Raw genomic sequence first — 19,818 nt, 5'->3', positions numbered from 1 at the left:
TTTTTCATATGAGACATGTGCATTTTTTATTTTGTATTCAATATTTAATAAAAAAAAAGTACAAAAGTTCTTTGCACATAATAAATGTGACCTACAAAAGTTTTCAAAACATCATAATTCATAAAAGACATTTTTTACAAACCAGAAAAGGGAAATAAATAATATCTTTACAGCTATTTACAATTGATTATAAAATTATTTTTGATAGATCATTTTCTTTTTCTATCTCTTGCTTTCTTTCATAATTAAGCAGTATTCCATGCCTGTCTGATTTGTTTCCATGGTGTTCCTAAAACAGACGCAGCGATGAAGAAGAACACTAGAATGAGACCTTTAGCCAGAGCCTGGGAATACGGCTCACCTGCAAAAAAATACAAATAAAGAAATAAAAAAGCCTATTTCATACTTTAAGACTGATTTAATGTTTTAGGTTAAAATTTATACATTTTTGTAAAAGAGAAAATGTATGTTTAGGCACTGAGCAGCTCACCTAAACAGTTCTGCAGTGTGAATAATTACATTTTTAAAGCATAAATATTTTGTTGTCCCCAAAAATGTCTACACAAGAATTACAAAAAATGTTTTAAAATTTCACATCAACCATTCAAATATACCAAAACATGAGAGATAACTTATTTTAAGAATGTGCTACAACTTCAGCAAAGAATCCAACACAAATGATATAGTGTCAAATGTTTTCTGTCTCATTCTATTAGTAACCATAAAAAATCCAAGCCCTCACCAGTATAGTATCTTGTGAGAGGGAAGGCCAGCTCGGGCCAGCACACATCGTTCCTGTCACAGTCGAACTCTGTGAAGTTAATACTGAACCTGCAGCAGAGAAGATTCCAGAATAAACTTTCAGAGTTCATGAGACTGCATGACTTATATGGACTTGTGAAATAATGCTGTATATGCAAGCTTGAAATTGAAACTGTAAATATAAATACATTTAGAAATTAAAATGCAACTGTATCTATACACTAATCTCAATTATGTGACCCACCTGGATCTAGGGGGTTGAGTAATAAGAGGATTGTCAGTAAAGGTCACAGACGAGGTCACAGGGAAATTTTGCATTAGCTCTATGTTTAAACATGGGTTCACCATGCCCGTACCACACTCTATCCTCCATGCTGTTTCTATGAAACTGAAAATTGGAAAAAGAGTGAATGCAAAACAGACCGTTCTCAAAGTATCAAAAGTCTGTATATGCATCCAGACATCACAAACATTATTGAAAAGCAATCATGTTTGCTATCAGGAAAGTGAGATGATAAGAACAATACAAGGCTGAATGAAGCAGTCCTGCACCTAATCTCCACTGCCTGGATGAATGTCTGAGGCACACCCTGCACACTTCCCATGATGCCGTTCCACACGTGGATGTGGAGGTGGGTGGGAACAGCAGAGCACTCTCCATTGCTGCTCTCTGCTGGCTGACTGGTGTTCTGCACTGAAGCTGAAATAAAAGAGCAAGAATAGTTCCTCCTCAGGAACTCGAGCTGCGTCGACGACGCTTTGGGGAAAGCGATCAATCTGTCCAGAAATGGGAAGGGACGTCACGGGTGAGGTGACGTAATGACCAGCTGGTATAAAAGCACGTGCGGGGAAACCGGCATCAGCTTTCTGTCATTCAGCTAAGCGCTCTGTGTCTTGTGAGTCATATTTACCGTTGTCTGTCTGTGAATGATGTCCAAACGTGGTTGCAAAACCAAGTATGGGAGAGAGAGTGAGGCGCAATACAGGCTGTGTGTTCCTCCGTGCAAACGCTATTTGTGCTTTGCTTGGGAGCGAGGCACGCGGCGGCAGTCTTCGGCCAAGAGGCCCTGATGGTGGTGTGCCAGGGCCTATGAGGGTAGCCCCCGCTGGGGTAGAGCAACGGTCGCTGCAATACACAGCGATCGCCGCCCTCCAGCGCCCTCAGGAGATCGTTCTGCCAACCCAGCCACTTACGGTGCTTCAGGGCGCAGCGGTCTCCAGCGAGCGCGTGTCTCAGTTTCTTCAGCCCGGGACCGTAGCGGAGCTGAGGTGCTCGCCACCCCTTCGCTCACGCTCAGGCAGGTCGCGTCTCAAATCAAGTCCGAGGACTGGTTTGTCGCGATCGATCTGAAGGACGCATTCTTCCCTCTCACAGGAGGTTCCTGAGGTTTGCTTTCGGGGGCGAAGCTTACCAGTATCGGGTACTTCCTTTCGGCCTAGCACTCTCACCCCGCACTTTCACGAAGTGTGTGGACGCCGCGTTAGCTCCGTTGAGACTTCGGGGCGTCTGCATACTCAATTACATCGACGATTGGTTGATTCTCGCTCGGTCAGAGCGGAGGGCGGTTCAGCATCGAGGTGCTGTTCTCGCCCACATGAAAGTGTTGGGGTTAAGACTAAACGCCAAGAAAAGTGTTCTTTCTCCAGTACAGAGAACCACTTATCTGAGGGTGGTGTGGGATTCGACCACGATGCAGGCACGTATGTCCCCTGCTCGGATCGAGTCGATCCTCACAGAAGTCGAGAGAGTGAGAGAAGGCCAGTCACTCACTGTAAAGCAGTTTCAGAGACTGCTGGGTCTGATGGCGGCTGCGTCCAACGTTTTACCTATTGGCCTGCTGTACATGAGACCCCTACAGTGGTGGCTCAAGGCCAAGGGGTTCTCCCCGAGGGGAAACCTGCTTCGCATGATCAAGGTCACGCGGCGGTGCCTACGTGCCTTGGACATGTGGAGACAACCTTGGTTCTTGTCCCAGGGCCTGGTGTTGGGAGCTCCTTGTCGCCGCGTAACGCTAGCGACGGACGCATCCCTCACCGGTTGGGGAGCGGTCATGAGTGGCCACCCTGCCCAAGGTCGGTGGAGAGGTCGTCATCTCGCCTGGCACATCAACAGGCTCGAGATGTTTGCCGTGTTTCAGGCTTTGAAACACTTTCTCCTAGACCTGAGAGGTCACCATGTGTTAGTTCGCACCGACAACACATCAGTGGTCTCCTACATCAACCACCAAGGAGGTCTGCGGTCGCGCCCCCTGTACAAGTTGGCACACCAGATCCTTGTGTGGGCCCAGGGCAAACTCCTCTCATTGAGAGCTGTTTACATCCCTGGGCATCTCAATGTCGGAGCAGACACCCTGTTGAGGCAGGGGCTGTTATCCGGGGAATGGATGCTTCACACCGAGGTGGTGGAGCAGATCTGGAGAGTATTTGGCCAGGCTCAGGTGGACCTCTTCGCTACTGACAGCGCAATGTCCCCTCTGGTACTCTCTACGTCGTCCAGCTCCCCAGGGGGCTGGATGCCATGGTACAGACGTGGCCGAGGCTGCGTCTGTACGCCTTTCCCCCGATCGCTCTGCTCCCTGGAGTTCTGGAGAGAGTGCACCGGGACGGACACCGGCTGCTATTGGTAGCCCCGTTCTGGCCGGGCCGAGTATGGTTCTCGGACCTGATTTTCCTCCTCGACGGCTCCCCTTGGGAGATTTCAGTCAGGAGGGATCTCCTCTCACAGGCAGGAGGCACCCTTGTGCAGCCCTGCCCGGAGTTGTGGAAGCTGTCAGTGTGGCCCCTGAGGGGGCACAGCTGATAGCTTCCGGTCTCTCAACCGAGGTTGTGGAGACCATTCTCCAGTCCAGAGCTCCCTCTACGAGGAAACTGTACGCCCTGAAGTGGAGACTCTTCACTTCATAGTGCGAAGATCGCCAGCTCGACCCAGTTAACTGCCCAGTAGGTACAGTGCTGGAGTTCCTGCAGGCTCGACTCTCCGCAGGGTTAGCCCACTCCACCTTGAAGGTCTATGTGGCGGCAATTTCTGCTTACCACACCCCTCTGGGTGGATCGACAGTAGGCGCACAACCCCTAGTTACACGTTTCCTCCGTGGTGCACTGAGGCTAAGGCCTCCGGTACGGTCCCGGGTCCCACCTTTGGACTTGGCTGTCACACCACAGCCTGTCGTACTGCAGGCCCTTAAGTCCTCCTCCTTTTCGGGAGCCTGACCAGCTGAAGCTAAACCGTATGTGTCCAGTGCGAGCACTGAACGCGTACGTCCACAGAGCTGCCATGTGGAGAAGGACGGACCAGTTGCTAGTGTGCTACGGTCCTCCTAAGAGGGGTCTGCCTGCTTCCAAGCAGACCCTCAAACGGTGGATTGTGGATGCCATTCACATGGCTTATGAGGGAGTCAGGGCTCGTTCCACTAGGAGTGTGGTGGCCTCCAAGGCCTTTCTCGCAGGTGTCCCTTCCAGGACATCTGCAACGCTGCGGGTTGGTCCACGCCTCTGACCTTCGTCAGCTTCTATGGCCTGGACATGCGAGCCACTCCAGGTTCTTCCGTTCTCTTGCCCTAGCTTGCACCTTTTTTTTTGGACACACAGGGCAGGGGTGCGGAAGTCTGGAGCCGTTGGTATCTCGTTCCCCAAAGCGTCGTCGACGCAGCTCGAGTTCCTGAAGAGGAACGTCTTAGGTTACTTGTGTAACCCTAGTTCCTCGAGGGAACGAGACGCTGCGTCACGGAGCCACACTTCCGGCATCCCTGCCAGCGCTTGCTTCATTCTAGAAGCTGATGCCGGTTTCCCCGCACGTGCTTTTATACCAGCTGGTCATTACGTCACCTCGCCCGTGACGTCCCTTCCCATTTCTGGACAGATTTGATTGGTATTCAGAGCCGGTTACGCTGTTGGCGTTCCCCAAAGCGTCGTCGACGCAGCGTCTCGTTCCCTCGAGGAACTAGGGTTACACAAGTAACCTAAGACGTTTTCATTCAATCACTTAAAGCAGCTTTTTCAGGTGGATTTTTTATGTTTTTGAAAGAAGTCTCTTCTGCTCATCAAGGCTGCATTCATTTTGATCAAAAATACAGTAATACTGTCTGTGAAATATTATTGTGATTTAAAATGTTTTCTATTGATGCATATCGTATTGAAATGTAATATATTCGTAAGATGACAAAGCTGAATTTTCAGCATCATTACTCCAGTCTTCAGTGTAATCATAATCCTTCTAATAACTGAACAGTGAACACCAACAATAATTTGTAACAAATGAACACAAAATCAGCATATTAGAATGATTTCTGCAGGATATTGTGACACTGAAGACTGGAGTAATGATTAAAAAAAAAATCAGCTTTGAATCACATTAATAAATTATGCTTCAAATTATATGAAAATAAAAAGGTTATTTTAAATTGCAATAATACTTTACAATACTACTGTAATTTTGATCATATGAATGCAGATTTTGTGTGCATGTAAATGAAAATGCTTATTAAAAAATGATTCCAAACATTTGACCGGTAGTGTAGACAGTCTGATCGAAATTTAAACCTGCAACTACGCATTTTATAAGACAAAGTATAACTAGACTCTAAAACAGTTTGATATATTATACTGTACATATTACAGATAATTGTACAACGTAGTGCTTACTAGTAATGTTGACCCAGTCAGATAGGTTGGAAAAGTTTGGTTTTCCTGTTGTGGAGACGTGTGTAGCAGGCACTAATCCAACAAGGATGTCACGCACTGTTTCTCTGTGAAACCACATGCAAAAGAAGCCCTTTCAGATGAAACTGTTCTACAGGAATCTATTGCATTGTGCTCAAAACCCTTCAGTGGTGTTACTCACCTCAACTGACTGCACTGCGTCATATTCAGCAGACTCACAGGAATCATACAGCCTGACGTGGAGTTGATCCCAAACAGAGCTGGTCTCAGTTCAGCAGAGGAGCACAGACTATCTCCACCTGCAGAGGACACAGCACAGAATCAAAATAATGCTTTTTTGTTTATAGTTTGATGAATATGCATATGCTGCACTACCTGGTCGCCAGAGATTGATATGGGCCCTCTGTATAACGTCTGCATCAGAGACCAAAATACCACCAATCACTGGCCTCTTCACCTGGTAACCTGTACAAACATTAGGGGGAAAAAAAGTGTAATGCATGATAAATAATTTTCTGACCTAATATAATGTTCCTGAGCATCTCAAACTGATGAATCATGGGAGTTCCTTAAACCTGGATTGCCAGAATTCGACTGAGATGTTTCATTTCCATTCACAAACACTGCAGAGTATCTTCTGGTCAAAGATACTAGACAGGAGCCAAAAGAGAAAGAGAGAAAAATGATAGGGAGAGCATAAGAAAACAGTGAAGTGAAGAGGTGTGTCATATTGTGAGACTCACCAGGTACGGTGATGTTCGCAGTGGTCCGTGTCACGGTTATGGCAGTAAGGCCGTTCTCACTCCAGTAAAGAGTGTAACGCAAGGCCACAACAACATCACACTGTTGTGGCACTTTAAAAAAATATATATAATAATTACACAATGAAAATGTTTCCAAGTTTACATTTCATGTCAATCTTGTCAAGAAATGTCACTAAAAGAGATATGATAGTAATATTTTCTGTATTATTATTTGCTATGTACACTACCATTCAAAGGTTTGGGATCTTTTATACTGCATGCGACTGCATTTATCCATGTGATGCAAGGCTGAATTTTCAGCATCATTACTCCAGTCTTCAGTGTCACATGATCCTTCAGAATTCATTCTAAATATGCTGATTTGCTGCTCAAAAAGCATTGTTGAAAATGTTGGAAACAGCTGTGCTGTATATTTTGTTTTATATAAAACGCATTCCACACATTTTTTTTTACTTCAATAAAAGCATTAATTGCTTTCAAAAAAATTGTTACAGTCCTCAAACCTTTGAACAATAGTGTAAATCATTGATACTGTATACTACATTAATAATCAAAATCTCTTTAAATGTAATATAATCAAAATATTTAGATGTAATATTTAATATACTTAGTATTAAAAACTGCTGGAAATGTTCATGCAACTGACCAAATATGGGCTCACGAGAATTTGACAGAAATAATCTGAGGTCATCGGCTATTTCATCCACAACACTGACTGTGACGATACCTGGAACATATGCAAACATTTAAACAATCACACATATGCGTATTTGCATGCATGCACAGAAAGACATATTTACATATAGCATTGAGGGTAGACTATAACCACTAGAGTCTATAGTTACTATAAACACACTATTCCTTAAAAGTGTAATGTTGCATTTTAAAACACTGATAAATTGCATAAAGTGATATTAGATTTTTTTTGTTTTTTGATTATGCAGGTTCAGGAATTGCATGCATCTTTTTGCAAAGCCTTTGTAAATACATTTCAACCTTGAGTTGTTACAGGGCCGATAAGAAAAGTTGAAAAGTTGTTGTAATCTGTGCTTGATGTTCTCGTGTTTGGTTGTGATAATAAAAGGAGGATTGGAAAGAAAAATGTTATACTGTTTCTCTACCTCCCCATCCATCTTTAATATCCACTCTCAGGTCATCAGAAGGTGGTGGACAGGACTGCAGCCTCCTAACACACTGAGACTCAAGGTTTTCCAAAAATGCCACTGGAGCATTTTCCCCACACTGGCCCAGTCCAGAGTTCTGCTCACGACACAACTGGGATTAATATTTATATCACATGCACGAAAGCACCACACTCATATAAACTGATACATGCACTAGCAATGTTGCTGCATCTAACCTGTGGGATGGTGAAGTACTGGTCATCCTTAGTGAATATTGGATCCCCCTGGCGGTAGTTAATGAGAGGTACAGGAGCTGTCATCTGCAGGTCTTGAAATGATGGGCGAGGATTTGGAGAGCTGTAAAATCGATGTATCAATGTATTTTGATAAACAAATTCTAAAAAAACCCACAACTTTTGTCCATTTTACTTAAGTGTAATAATAATGCACGAATTACAAGTGTATAAGTGTAATAATATATGAACAAAACAAAAGGCACCAAAAAAAACTTCCTCTCCTTACACTGTCCCACCATTGTAGAAAAGTCCCAGAAAGGGGTTGTTGTCTGAGGGGGGGGTGACACAGAGGAAGGGGAACCAATCAGGGTCATTTTCAGAGGACTGAGCTGAGCACTGATAATCTGGAACAGGACTGAAACTTCCCCCGAAAGGTCCAGGAAGACACTGAGTCGCAAACAACCCCAGAACTTCTTGAGAACAGTCCTGAAAAAAAACAAAAAAACACCCATATATAACCTTAGACTTCCTAATTCCCCTCTGTTAATATTTAGCTCAGATCAGCTTTATGAAGCATTCCATAGAAATGAATCATAGATTTCCATAAACAACATGATTTTTTAGTAAAAATGTGCACATAAAATGGATAAAAAAAGAGTGTGGGATATTATTCTAATGAGAGCTGGAATGAATTGTGACACTGCAAGTAATTTTTCTTTAATAATATTATTAAATGTTGCTAAACCAGGGGCCTCATTTATAAAACTCTCTGTAGGTTTCATCCTAAAAGTGTACATATGCACAAAAGCTAGATTTTGTGTACGCACAAAGGTTTTCAGATTTATAAAAGCGTGCGTACGCCAGAACCTGCGCAAAGTTCTATAAATCTAAGCCAGGGGTGCTTACGTGCATCTCCCCCCCATCATTAACTGCAGAATGCCAATGAAAATGAATGAATGAATGATGCATTTATATAGCGCCTTATTGTGTATTGCTGTACACCCAAAGCGCTTTACAATCATGTGGGGGGGTCTCTCCACCACCAGTGTGCAGTATCCACCTGGATGATGCGACGGCAGCCACAGTACAATGGCGCCAGTACGCTCACCACACCAGCTACAGGTGGAGAGGAGAGAGAGTCATAGAGCCAATCAAGTGGATGGGGATTATTAGGAGGCCATGATTGACAAGGGCCAGTAGAGGTAATTTGGCCAGGACTCTTTACGAGAAGTACCATGGGATTTTTAATGACCACAGAGAGTCAGGACCTCGGTTTAATCGGTTTTGATGAAAAGTATTGATATATTAGAAACAGTTATTCAGCTGTCTATGCTTTAATTATTACCTGGTCACAACAGCAGCGTATGTCACACTCGCCTGGGGAAACATCACATGGGCAGCGGCCGAGAGGCTCAAACACTTGGTTGGTAAAGACGGTTTTATTTTCTGCAAATAAATAAAACACACACAAAAGACATTATTATATATCGTATATGAGCATTAAAGTACAATGATTACTCTATGAAATAGTATTGTGGTACCATGGTATAAATGATGGTATTACATTGCATTCAAGGAAAATACATGACCAATTCATGCATTCCCTGGAAACTGAACCCATGACCTTGCTGTTACTTAAGCAATGCTCTACTGCTCGTAATGTTCCCCATTTGTAAGTTTACTTCTGCTATATTAATGCAAATGTTTGAGCGACAGGAATACTCATTATCCAGGGTAATATCATGGTACTCCAAGATTACCACAGTAGTAAAATCCACTAGGATGTACTGCAGCACCTCATATTCAGTTACATGAAAACAGACACTAACCAGACGGGGGTTTGTTGGGGACGATCTGGGCATAAATCTGGGTCTGTATAAGGAGTGAGGCTTTGGGAGTTTCATCCACACATGCAGACACGAGGAGAGTCTCCTGGAGACACAGCGGCTCCAGGCAGCAGTCCGGGACAGATGTTTCATTCCCACACAGCTGTAGACTGCGGTTGAGATTCAGTCGCACAAGAATGGCATTCTGATATAATGATAATCAAAAGAGAGAATATAATGGTATTCAGTAGTGCAACACTCCAGTAATGCAGGCATATTGTCTCATTTTTAAAAAATAAGAAAATGAAGAATAATTGTAAAAATATTATAGCAGAAATATTAAGCAACACAACTGTTTTCAACATTGATAATAATAAGAAATGGTTCTTGGAACAGCAAATCAGCATATTATGATTTCTGAAGAAACGCAAGACACTGAAGACTTCTGGTTTAGGATATTTCAACAAAACAATAATGTATATCATTTAGTGTGATGAGGAAAGCATTGATTTATACATTAAGGAAACCAAGCGTTAAAAATGTACAGTAAGCCGCTCCTTCTGGTCAGGATTCTGCTTGAGGTGATTCCCTAAATAATCATGATTCAAAAGTGGTATGTGATTGCAGTTTGTCAAACTTGAATGTCAGGGATATTCCCATCATGTTTACTGAAGAAGTCTTCCAGATGATGACGATATGATGACATCTAGATTTCATATCAACAATAGATACACTTAAAAAAAAAAAAAAATCAGATCCATTCCATGCTATGAGCTGAAGCAAATATTACAATATTATCATTTAAAGGGATATTTAAAAGGAAAAGTATTACGAATAACATTATTACCCTGTCTTGTGGATGTTATAATAAAGCCATCTCATTAAATATCTTGCACGACAAGATATTTATTGAATTCATACTACTGGTCTGTTTAAGTGTATCGTCTAAGAACTGTGGAAAATTTATATTTACACCGTTCAATAGTTTTGAGTTGGTACGATTTTTTAAATTTTTATTAAAAGAAGTCCCTTCTGCTCACCAAAACAGCATTTATTTGATCAACAATACAGTAAAAGCAGCAATACTGTGAAATATTATTAATTTAAAATAATTGTACAATTTAAAATAATAATCTTTTATTGAAATGTAATTTATTTCTGTGATGCAAAGCCGAATTTGATGCTTCAGAAATCATTCTAATCTGCCGATTTGCTGCTCAAGAAACATTTCTTATTATTATCAATGTTAAAAAGTTGTTGTACTGCTTAATATTTTTGTAGAAAACGTGCAACATTTTTTTCAGGATTCTTTGATTATTTGAAAATTCAAAAGAACAGCATTTATTTGAAATAGAAACTGTTTACAACATTATAAATCTTCCCTCATGCAATCCATCTCATGAACATTTGAACTCTTAACAATAAACACGAAACACACAACACAATCATACTTTTTATTTTTTATTTAATACACATACTTATTAAATTTCAAATTTGCACCTAACATACCTGGAACATACCGAATTGTCTGTTTTGTATATTGTGTTTGTGTTATTTGGCACGTTGTCCATTTTTGTATATTTGCACATTATTTATTTTATTTTTATTTTTTATTATCTGTGTCCTGTCGCTGTCATTCTGTCTCACTGTGGAGCTACTGTCACTAAAACAAATTCCTCGTATGTGCAAACATACCTGGCAATAAAGCTCATTCTGATTCTGATAAATCTCTTTATTATCCCTTTTGATCAACTTAATGCATCTTTGATCTTACTGACTTCAAATGTCGGAACGGTCACATTTATTCTTGGAAGATGCTTTCTTACTGCAGCAATTTACAAGAAAGTGACATATCACGTCAGTGGAAATCACCAGAAAAAGGTCCTAAGGTACTGATTACTGTCTGTAGTAGAAATATCGCAAACAGCTGTGCTGAGGTGAAATAAAAAGGAAACTAATTTCTCATTTTACTACGTTATCCCCTAAAAGACCACTAAACTTGCCCTGGGCAAGTTCTGCAGCTCATATAAATCTCTGTACAATCTATTTACCTGATAAGGTTAAACAGGAAAACATTGGGGGAATTTCAGTCATGCACAAAAACGTGATGCGTAGGTGATCACACCCTGCTTAATGACAGGTTGACTGGAATAAAGGTTAATAACACAGATTTCATTTTCCTCATATTTCAAAAGGGCCTTTACAAGTTAATTGCTTGTTGTGTTGATGCATGTTTACTGCGGTAAATTCTTTCCATGTTGCCCATATTCTCCATGTTGCTGACTCTAACTAACTCCTAATCGAAATGAAGATTTAATTTGTGCCCCTCTATCATACTTCATACATAAACCTACTATTAATGCGGCAGGTTCAACTCACCTTCCCAATTAATTCATTTGAAAGATTCCACTGTGTTTGAGTAACCGGCCTACAGGATGATGACGGGATGCTACCTGAAGAAGTTCACAATGAAAACATTCATTAAAATCCAAGCATTACAGCTTACAGATTTAATATTTTTATACAGTTACTAAAAGTGTCTGCTAATGAATAAATGTACATATTACATGAAACCTAAAGTAAAGCAAGACCAAATGTTCTGAATCTGGACCACTTGTGATTAATGAAAAAAAAAGTTAATTATGCACAATTTATTATTTATGAACAGAACATCATAACGGCATTTCTGGATATTTAAACACAACTTTGCCCAAAAACTAGATTCTGAAAAACATATATTTGTTTATAGCAGCTATTATAGCATCGACATGCTTTGAAAAATAATCTACCTGTTGCATTTGAGGATGAAACCGCACTGAGGCTGAAGGAAACGCCAGAGACATTTCCAACCAGAAAGGATGATATTCTCGGACCAGATGCCAGAATAAACGCAGGCTGAAACACTGAAATAATCATACATTCATTCCATAGGCTATTGACTACATATTTGCATTTGTGTATGTGTATTTGGAATATAAGGGTTTTTAAATACTCATTAAGTTATTAATCAATATATAATTAATTAAGGCCACTAATATATGTCTTAAGTGTACATTCAAGCTGTGTTTCTCCATGGCAACAAGATGTTTGCTAGCAGTTGTCCAGCTAGCTGATTTTGTTTTGTGATGAACAAGGACTGTCTTACTGCTATTTCATGCGCTCAAAGCTCACTTACCAACATTACAGATAGTTCCGTCATTTAAGAGCATAATAATTATACATATAAACTGAAATACGACGTGAGAGGATGATAATCGTGCCATAATGTGGCGTTGGTATAGTGAATCCTCTTCTTCGTGTTGGCGCGACGGCGCCACACAGAACAGATCGCCTCATTAGCGCCGCTCAGTGGCGTTTAGCGCTAGTGCGTGTGCTTCAATGACCCAGCAGCTGTGGATTTGAGGTAATAAAATCAGACAGCAGACGCTAAATCTTAACGCAGACTCTAAATAATGTCTTTATGGACTTCCAAAAGCCAAAAGTTGTATTTTAGGGTTAGGATTTGTCTGGAATTCACTTTAAGGACCCACTAAAAAGTTCATTTTTGTGTGTTTCTGACCTAGATGTTCATTTGGGTACAACATTGTGTACAAAAATGGAAAATGATTAATAAAGAGACTATGTAAATAAACTTTTATTCAGTTTTAAATAGTCAAAGTTGGGGTTTAGGAGAGATTATGGTAATTCTATTTAGTTTTACAGTACAGTTACAGTGCAATTCCCTATTTAGATCGATGAATGTGTGTTTATGTGTGCGAGAGGTTTTTAAATATGCACTTTACCATGTGTTTATGCATTTATCATGTCTATAAAGTCAGGAATTAATATGAAGAATACAATATTTTTGTCAACCAATTTATTCATTTCAAAAATACAACAAGATGATTGCATCAAAATAAAAAAATAGAGTAATATGTTCACACAAAATCAACTACAGAGAAGATCGGAGGACTTGGAGAGTTTAGGTTGAAAATGCTGAACCTAAATGTGTTAGAAACTGAAGTGAGCTTGTCACAATGACTACATCAGCTGCCATTAAAAGTATATATGAATCTGTATTTGTTCACTCAAAAAGGCAAATTCTTCAGGGCGTGACAGCGTTTCTCCTGAAATGAAAGAACACAGAGAAAACCATTAGTTAAAGCCTGCTTATAAAGAGATGTTACACTTTTACTTGAATTTAATTGTTCTAATAGTTCTTATTTGAATTATTTTTAATATAGATTTGCTGCACATGAATAATGCAACATGCACCACAGTCTGAGTCCTCAATGTTGGTGGTCGGCTTAAAGCTTTGCCGTAGGAGGATGTTTTGGCTTGTGGTTTCACAGCTGAATAGTTTGTGGTTTTCATGAGTAAGACTATAACATCCAAATCGTGATCTACTACATATAAACAATGTCATGAGTCAGATGAAAACCAGAAAGGAGAAAGTGACCTGCTGCAGGGCTCATGCAATAACAATGACGAGCTGTTGTGCAACCAGCTTTATGTCATCAGATACTACAGAAGATGACTGAGGAAACAAAACTGTGAAGTTGTGATGAATATGCGGTGAATTACATACATGAAATTTGATTTCTTTGCACTTCTTGAGCCTGGTGTCCAGAAACTTGATCGTCTCTTTAACCCACTGCGCATCCTCTGCAGGTGGGGCACAAAGATTCAAACCTTTCCTGGTTATGAATCTGAAAGAGAGTTGATTTTTGCATATTATTTGACTAGAATAGTAAACAATTTGAGCATTGTATGTTAAGCGCAATGGAATTCCCCATTAAACAGGCTCTTTCACATCTGCTTTGTTTGACAATGTGATCGTGAATAGTTGAGTTCACTCCCAGGCTCCCACACATGAGCCAGTCCAATAGTTTCCTTTGAAGAATATACTTACACAACAGCATCTCGGGGGCAGCCGCCAACTCTGAACTGCCTCCGATAAGTGAGGAGGACATGTTTAGGGATGGCTTTGTTGCTAACCATCAGGCAGCAGTCCAATGCTAAGTCTGCCTGAGCCTCTGAGAGAGATTGAGACAAAAAAAGAAAAACAATAAGGGCCAAGAGATGGAAATATAGGAAAATGGGTGTCTGCCTCTAGAGAAGTCTGTATGTAAGAAAAAAAAGGAAGTGTCTTGGATCAAAACTTTTAGTGTGAATAATGCTGTACTTATATAGTTTGCAATAAACCGAAACATATGTGCAATGCACAGCTGGAATTTAGTGGGAGTAATAACTAACTACAAATAAAAAGCTCATTGTCATAGCAGTGAATTAAAACATGCTAATTAATTTTTATTTATATATTTGTTTTTTGCTTTTTTTTTTTTAAAGGCATTTGAACGAAATTTTATTATTTCATATATATACTATATATAGGATTTCTCAAGACTTTTTCAAATTGATTATTTAAAAAAAAAGTGTTATATTATAGATTATAATATTTAATTATATTAATTTGGTTAAAAGATTAATAGGACATGTTTTATACACATTTTTAATTTATAAATAAAACTGTGTATATGTCATAATAATAATAAAATAATTCATAATAGTATGATATGTATATATAATTATAATTATAAATAAAATGACTGATCACTGTTGGGATGACTCACAGTTTGAATCTTTTTAGATGAGTAGATTTTAATTAATCTGAAAAATTAATATTAAAAGATTACTAATTAGAATTGTTGAGTTGTGTGACACTTCTGCTATCATATATAAAGGATCAGAAGATATAAATGAGAAAAAATGAACAAATAGATCACATTCACTCGTGAAGCACATAAAACAGATGAAGGAAGAAAACATGACTTACCTGCCGGACTGCTGTAGAGAATGAGCGCCAATGCACAGAGAATCATGCTCAGCGCAGATACGAGGGTTGAAGCCATGGTAACCACAGGAGATGAGATGGTGGAACAAGTGTCTTGTCTGTCCTGCTGAAGCAGCTGGAGGATCTTTGTCTCTTCTCTGACACTCTCCTCTCACTGCTCCATCTCCCCTGCTTTATAGGATAATCTTAAGTTTCATTATTACACAGATGTCAATCATAGTCCCTCCCCTGTCCTGTAAAAAGCAAATGTCAAAACAGCAGAGGTTGTGACCTGGACAAAAGATTTTTTTTTTTTTTTGAAGGAGGGCCGAATTTACGGCACAAAGCATCACATTCTGTGTATCTGTTCCACGCTCTCTTTTCCTCTTCTCCGCTTGAACCCACATAGAAACTCTCACAGACTCTCACATACTTTCTCGCTCAAAGGACACCAGACTGGCAAATGTTTCGATATGACTGAAGAAGCAGTTCAGATAAACCTGGCAAACCGTTTGGTCGGCTTCTAGATACTGATCCTTGTCAATACAGAACTGGGGATTCCACTAGGTTAAAAAAATGTTGCATACTGTTAATGTTTACTCAGTGTCACAAAGTTTATTATTGGGGCATGTGTGTGACTGGAAAGCACACAGTGAATTCTGTTGGGTTTATTGCAGGTTTGAATGGATTGGCTTAATGGCTGAATATTAAGGTTGTAAACTGAGAGTTATTTGATTAAATGCTAAAATGTGTAGCACTTTGAAATCTAGAGCAAATCTACATGTATTGTGGGTGTAAACATGCCTTTTTATGCAGCACTGCCATTGTGCATTTGAATAAGACAGGAAAGTCCCAGCGATTTCAGGTGGCACACACTCTTTTTATGTGCCGCTTATCAAGGATCATCATCACTCAAGCGTTTGACACCACAAACATCTGATTGTGACAGCATTCTTGTGCATAAACATTCGATATCGTTATTACTTGCCATGTGAAAATTTACGGGCATCTACTAAATTTAAAATGAAAAAAATGTTCTGCCATTTCATACACTATCATACAAAAGCTTGGAGTCAGTAAGATGAAAAAAAATTTTTGTTTTTGACAATCATGGATTAAATTGATCAAAACTGATGTTACAAAGATATTTTTTATTTAAAAAAAAAAGAACCCTCACAAAAACATTTGACGGTTTCTAGGAAATATTAAGCAGCAAAGCTCATTTCAACATTGCTAAAAAAAAAAAAAAGTCATGATTTCTGAAGGGTCATGTGACACTGAATACTGGAGTAATGCTACTGAAAATTCAGCTTTACATCATATGAATAAATTATATTTTAAAATACATTCACCAACAAAAAATTGTGTTCGTGTTTAAACACTAAAAATATTTCACAATATTACAGCTTTTACTGTATTTTAATCAAATAAATGAAGCCTTGGTGAGCATGAGAGGCTTTTGTAAAGAATCAAAAAAAATCTTACTGAGCCCAAATATTTGAACAAGGCATATTACTATAAACATCCATAATTGTGAGGCGTTTTAAATGAAATAACTGTAGTGCACAGGAGATTTAATAAAATGAATTTATTTCAAAATCATTCTTAGAAAAATTCCAGCCATACAAAGTACATACATTAACAGAAGTTCTAAAAAATACAGACACAGCTTGCAGGATAATTCATGCAAATGTATGAGACGCAATTGCTACAGTAAAACAATACAGTCAAATAGAAACAAAATAGCATATCTGCTTTTAATCATTTACAAAGTCTGACCATCATGAATTCCCCAAATCTGCATGGTTTCCAAAACGCTTTGTAAATAACTTTTAAAAACCACTGTGGCAGTTAATTATTTAGAGTAGTCACTTCCTGCCGGTCAGTGTCAGTGTTACTCAGTGCAGTTACAAGGTCATCGTGCTCGGACCCCATCTGTGAAGCAGGAAAACGAAACCAGATTACATTTTTGTTATCAGGAGCCAGAAAAAGGTTTCAAGGAAGAAGAAGTGCACAACTTCTGCTAAATGTCTGATTTAGCTTTGAATATGTCTGTGAGGTGTCACAGAACTAACAAGAGCAGAACTATGAGCTTGAAGAGGGGAAGTTTTTTCGTACCTGTGTTCCTACTGAGAAGGTTTCTTCTTCTTCTCTAAGTGTGTGATGATCTTGGTAATCCAGGAGTTCTTCTCTGGTGGAGCGCACAGTTTCTTGTTCTTTTTTGTGATGAATCTATGGGAACAGAAAGAAGGAAACATGCATTAATATAAACCTAGTTTAGAATCAATGAAGTCAAAACTCTTAAAAATAAATCCAAAAGGGGGTTTTCATAGAGAACCATTTTTGTAGAACCTTTTAGTGAACGGTTCTTAAAAGAACTCTTTTTCATTGTGTGAAGAATATTTTTAATAAACTTTTTTCAGTATAAAGAACCATGGATGTTAAAGTTTCTTCATGGAACCATAAATGCCAGTAATGCACCTGAACTGGAACTTACACAGTAGCTGGAATGGCACAACCACTCTCTGTGGTTTGGTGAAAGTAGGATGCAACAAGCTGTATTGGAATGCGAGTGTCCTTGGTGGTCAGACAGCAGTCCACAGCTGTGTCTGAAAAAGCTGAGAATGAAAGGATGGCATTAGTTATGCTTTTCACCGAAAAGCCCTCCACTCTATATGCATTTGACCTTGTGTGCAAGAACAAAACTTGGCCCATTTCTGCACATTTCTGGACATACGGGAACTTGCTCCCACAGTTACTATAACTACATCCCTAAGAAAGAAGCCAGCATAGAAAAAGCCAAGAATGGTACTTTCCTTATTTATTAATCATGAGCTGCAGTTAAGTTTCAGTTTGAAATGCTGCAGGATGCTTCTGAGAAGCTGCAAGATGTGTTCCATTAAACAAGGTGTTTTAATGTTTCTTACCTTCAGTGTTGCCCCAGAGGACTGCAGCAATGACCAGGAGAGTTACTGTAGCGGTCTGCATTCTTGTCTTTGTGTTTGGTCGCCACAAGATCATCAGACAATTGTGCACAGGTGTGATAAGCAGGTATCAGGTGCAGGTATTTATACACCAAAAAATGAGCAAACTTTCACTTTTAAGCCAAGACTTACCGTACTTGCTCCACCCCTATCTTGTAAATGCATCAGTTTCACTTATCATTCCCACATTCTTTACCGTTTTTTTCTCCCCTCCATTCCCGTAGAATTGTCCGCAGGGGTGCATGACCTGATAATTGATTTGGCAGCTCATAAACAACCAGACACACACAAATCCAGCTGAATTCTCAGAGAAATGTTAAGAGTTTTTCTTAACAAAGTTGCATAACGGTTTGATGCTCACAACTTTTGTTTTCACTAAAGAAATGATCAAAATCAGATTTCTGCTGCTAGATTACTACAGTTTTTTTTTTTTTTACAATAAAATGTTATATTCATGCTCTTAGCAATTTGAGTGAATTGAAATAATGCGCAATTTCTTAGTATGTGCATATGAATTAATATTATAGACTGAATTATCTGCATATATTTTTTTCATAATCTGATTTATAATAATTCATATGCGCACATGCCAAAACATTCTGCTTATTTTAAAAAATTTGAATCCCAGATTTTCAATGGCCCCACTGTATTTCAATTTAGCATACTCTTAACATTTGAACTGATGGACAAAATCAATTTTCCCAAATTTGTGTAAAATTTATTTTAGCGGAGACAGCATAATCTAGACCTTTCCAAACTTCCATGTTCAACAAAAGCGTGTTTAAAGTGATCCAAACATGTCATTAACTTAATATTGAATAGTTTGAATGTCTTTTGATTTCAGAGAGCTTGGAACAGGTCCAAGGGTGTGTGCTATTCCGTGAAGCAACATCGCCAAGAGCATCACTATTGTGAATAGACTAAGGGGAAATGTGCAAGTACAATTCAACACTGACCTGGGCTCAACTGCTAAATGAAAAGGTTTTTTTATTTGCTTAATTTTCAAAAGAACTGCCTTCCACCCATATATGCACTACTCAGTTTCGTTTTTAAAAAAGCACAACTTGGCGCAACGTTGACTTTTACCGCTCTGATTTACTGTAGCTTTCCAAAAACAACATGGTCTATTCATGCCAGTAACCTATCATATTCATGTCAGAACGAACAAAAAATTGCTATGAAGTTTAAAATGTTATTTTTATTCTTCACATCCCCCAAAAAAAGTCCAAGTAAAATAGTGTTAAAACCACGGAACAGTGATGTGGCTGCACCATAATATTTAAAATTTCTCTTTGGAATCTTTTTATGATCTTATTTACAGTTACTGGCAACATAGCTGTTTAAGAAAAACATCAAAAACAGAAAGAAGTTTTCGGCAGAATTATGTGGAGTGATTAATCAAGATAAATCACTTGCTGTATGGTGATGCACCAGAGCGCTGTTTTTGAAGATCTGAATGCACCTACCACAGTGATGCTGGTACTGATGAGCTGATTCACTGTGAAAAGTCAATTGAGAATAAGAGAATATTGCAGAATGGCTTGCTTCCCACAACTGAAAAGTTGTTATCTAAAGAGGAACAATCAGATGTTATTTTTTTTTAAGAAAAATGCTCCTGCCCACACTACAGAGATAACCAAGAAGCAGTTTG

The 19,818-nt window shown here is 39.2% G+C and overlaps 3 protein-coding genes across 3 annotated transcripts; all 3 read right to left on the bottom strand.

Moving 5' to 3' along the window:
* Positions 1-5: 5 nt before the first annotated feature.
* On the bottom strand, positions 6-12,682 carry LOC306869836 (tectonic-2-like). The gene is made up of 18 exons (XM_079416762.1): positions 12,547-12,682; positions 12,161-12,274; positions 11,751-11,824; positions 9,375-9,576; positions 8,891-8,991; positions 7,832-8,031; positions 7,546-7,666; positions 7,307-7,445; positions 6,832-6,912; positions 6,165-6,275; positions 5,997-6,071; positions 5,797-5,886; positions 5,603-5,720; positions 5,404-5,507; positions 1,315-1,462; positions 1,007-1,150; positions 743-831; positions 6-361 (listed from the first exon to the last, which is right to left on the bottom strand). The coding sequence occupies exons 1-18, from the start codon at positions 12,632-12,634 to the stop codon at positions 246-248; spliced, it is 2,115 nt and encodes a 704-aa protein (XP_079272888.1). The 5' UTR covers positions 12,635-12,682; the 3' UTR covers positions 6-245.
* A 305-nt stretch (positions 12,683-12,987) lies between these two features.
* On the bottom strand, positions 12,988-15,379 carry LOC306869290 (C-C motif chemokine 19-like). The gene is made up of 4 exons (XM_079415982.1): positions 15,187-15,379; positions 14,263-14,386; positions 13,939-14,059; positions 12,988-13,477 (listed from the first exon to the last, which is right to left on the bottom strand). The coding sequence occupies exons 1-4, from the start codon at positions 15,260-15,262 to the stop codon at positions 13,439-13,441; spliced, it is 360 nt and encodes a 119-aa protein (XP_079272108.1). The 5' UTR covers positions 15,263-15,379; the 3' UTR covers positions 12,988-13,438.
* A 936-nt stretch (positions 15,380-16,315) lies between these two features.
* Positions 16,316-18,271, bottom strand: ccl19a.2 (chemokine (C-C motif) ligand 19a, tandem duplicate 2). The gene is made up of 4 exons (XM_079416832.1): positions 18,111-18,271; positions 17,681-17,801; positions 17,302-17,415; positions 16,316-17,118 (listed from the first exon to the last, which is right to left on the bottom strand). Exons 1-3 carry the CDS (start codon positions 18,202-18,204, stop codon positions 17,310-17,312), a joined length of 321 nt encoding a protein of 106 aa, XP_079272958.1. The 5' UTR covers positions 18,205-18,271; the 3' UTR covers positions 16,316-17,118; positions 17,302-17,309.
* Positions 18,272-19,818: the final 1,547 nt, after the last annotated feature.

The sequence above is a fragment of the Barbus barbus genome, assembly GCF_936440315.1.
Source record: "Barbus barbus genome assembly, chromosome: 5".
Taxonomy (NCBI): domain Eukaryota; kingdom Metazoa; phylum Chordata; class Actinopteri; order Cypriniformes; family Cyprinidae; genus Barbus; species Barbus barbus.
This window is presented reverse-complemented; position numbering and strand designations above follow the sequence as displayed.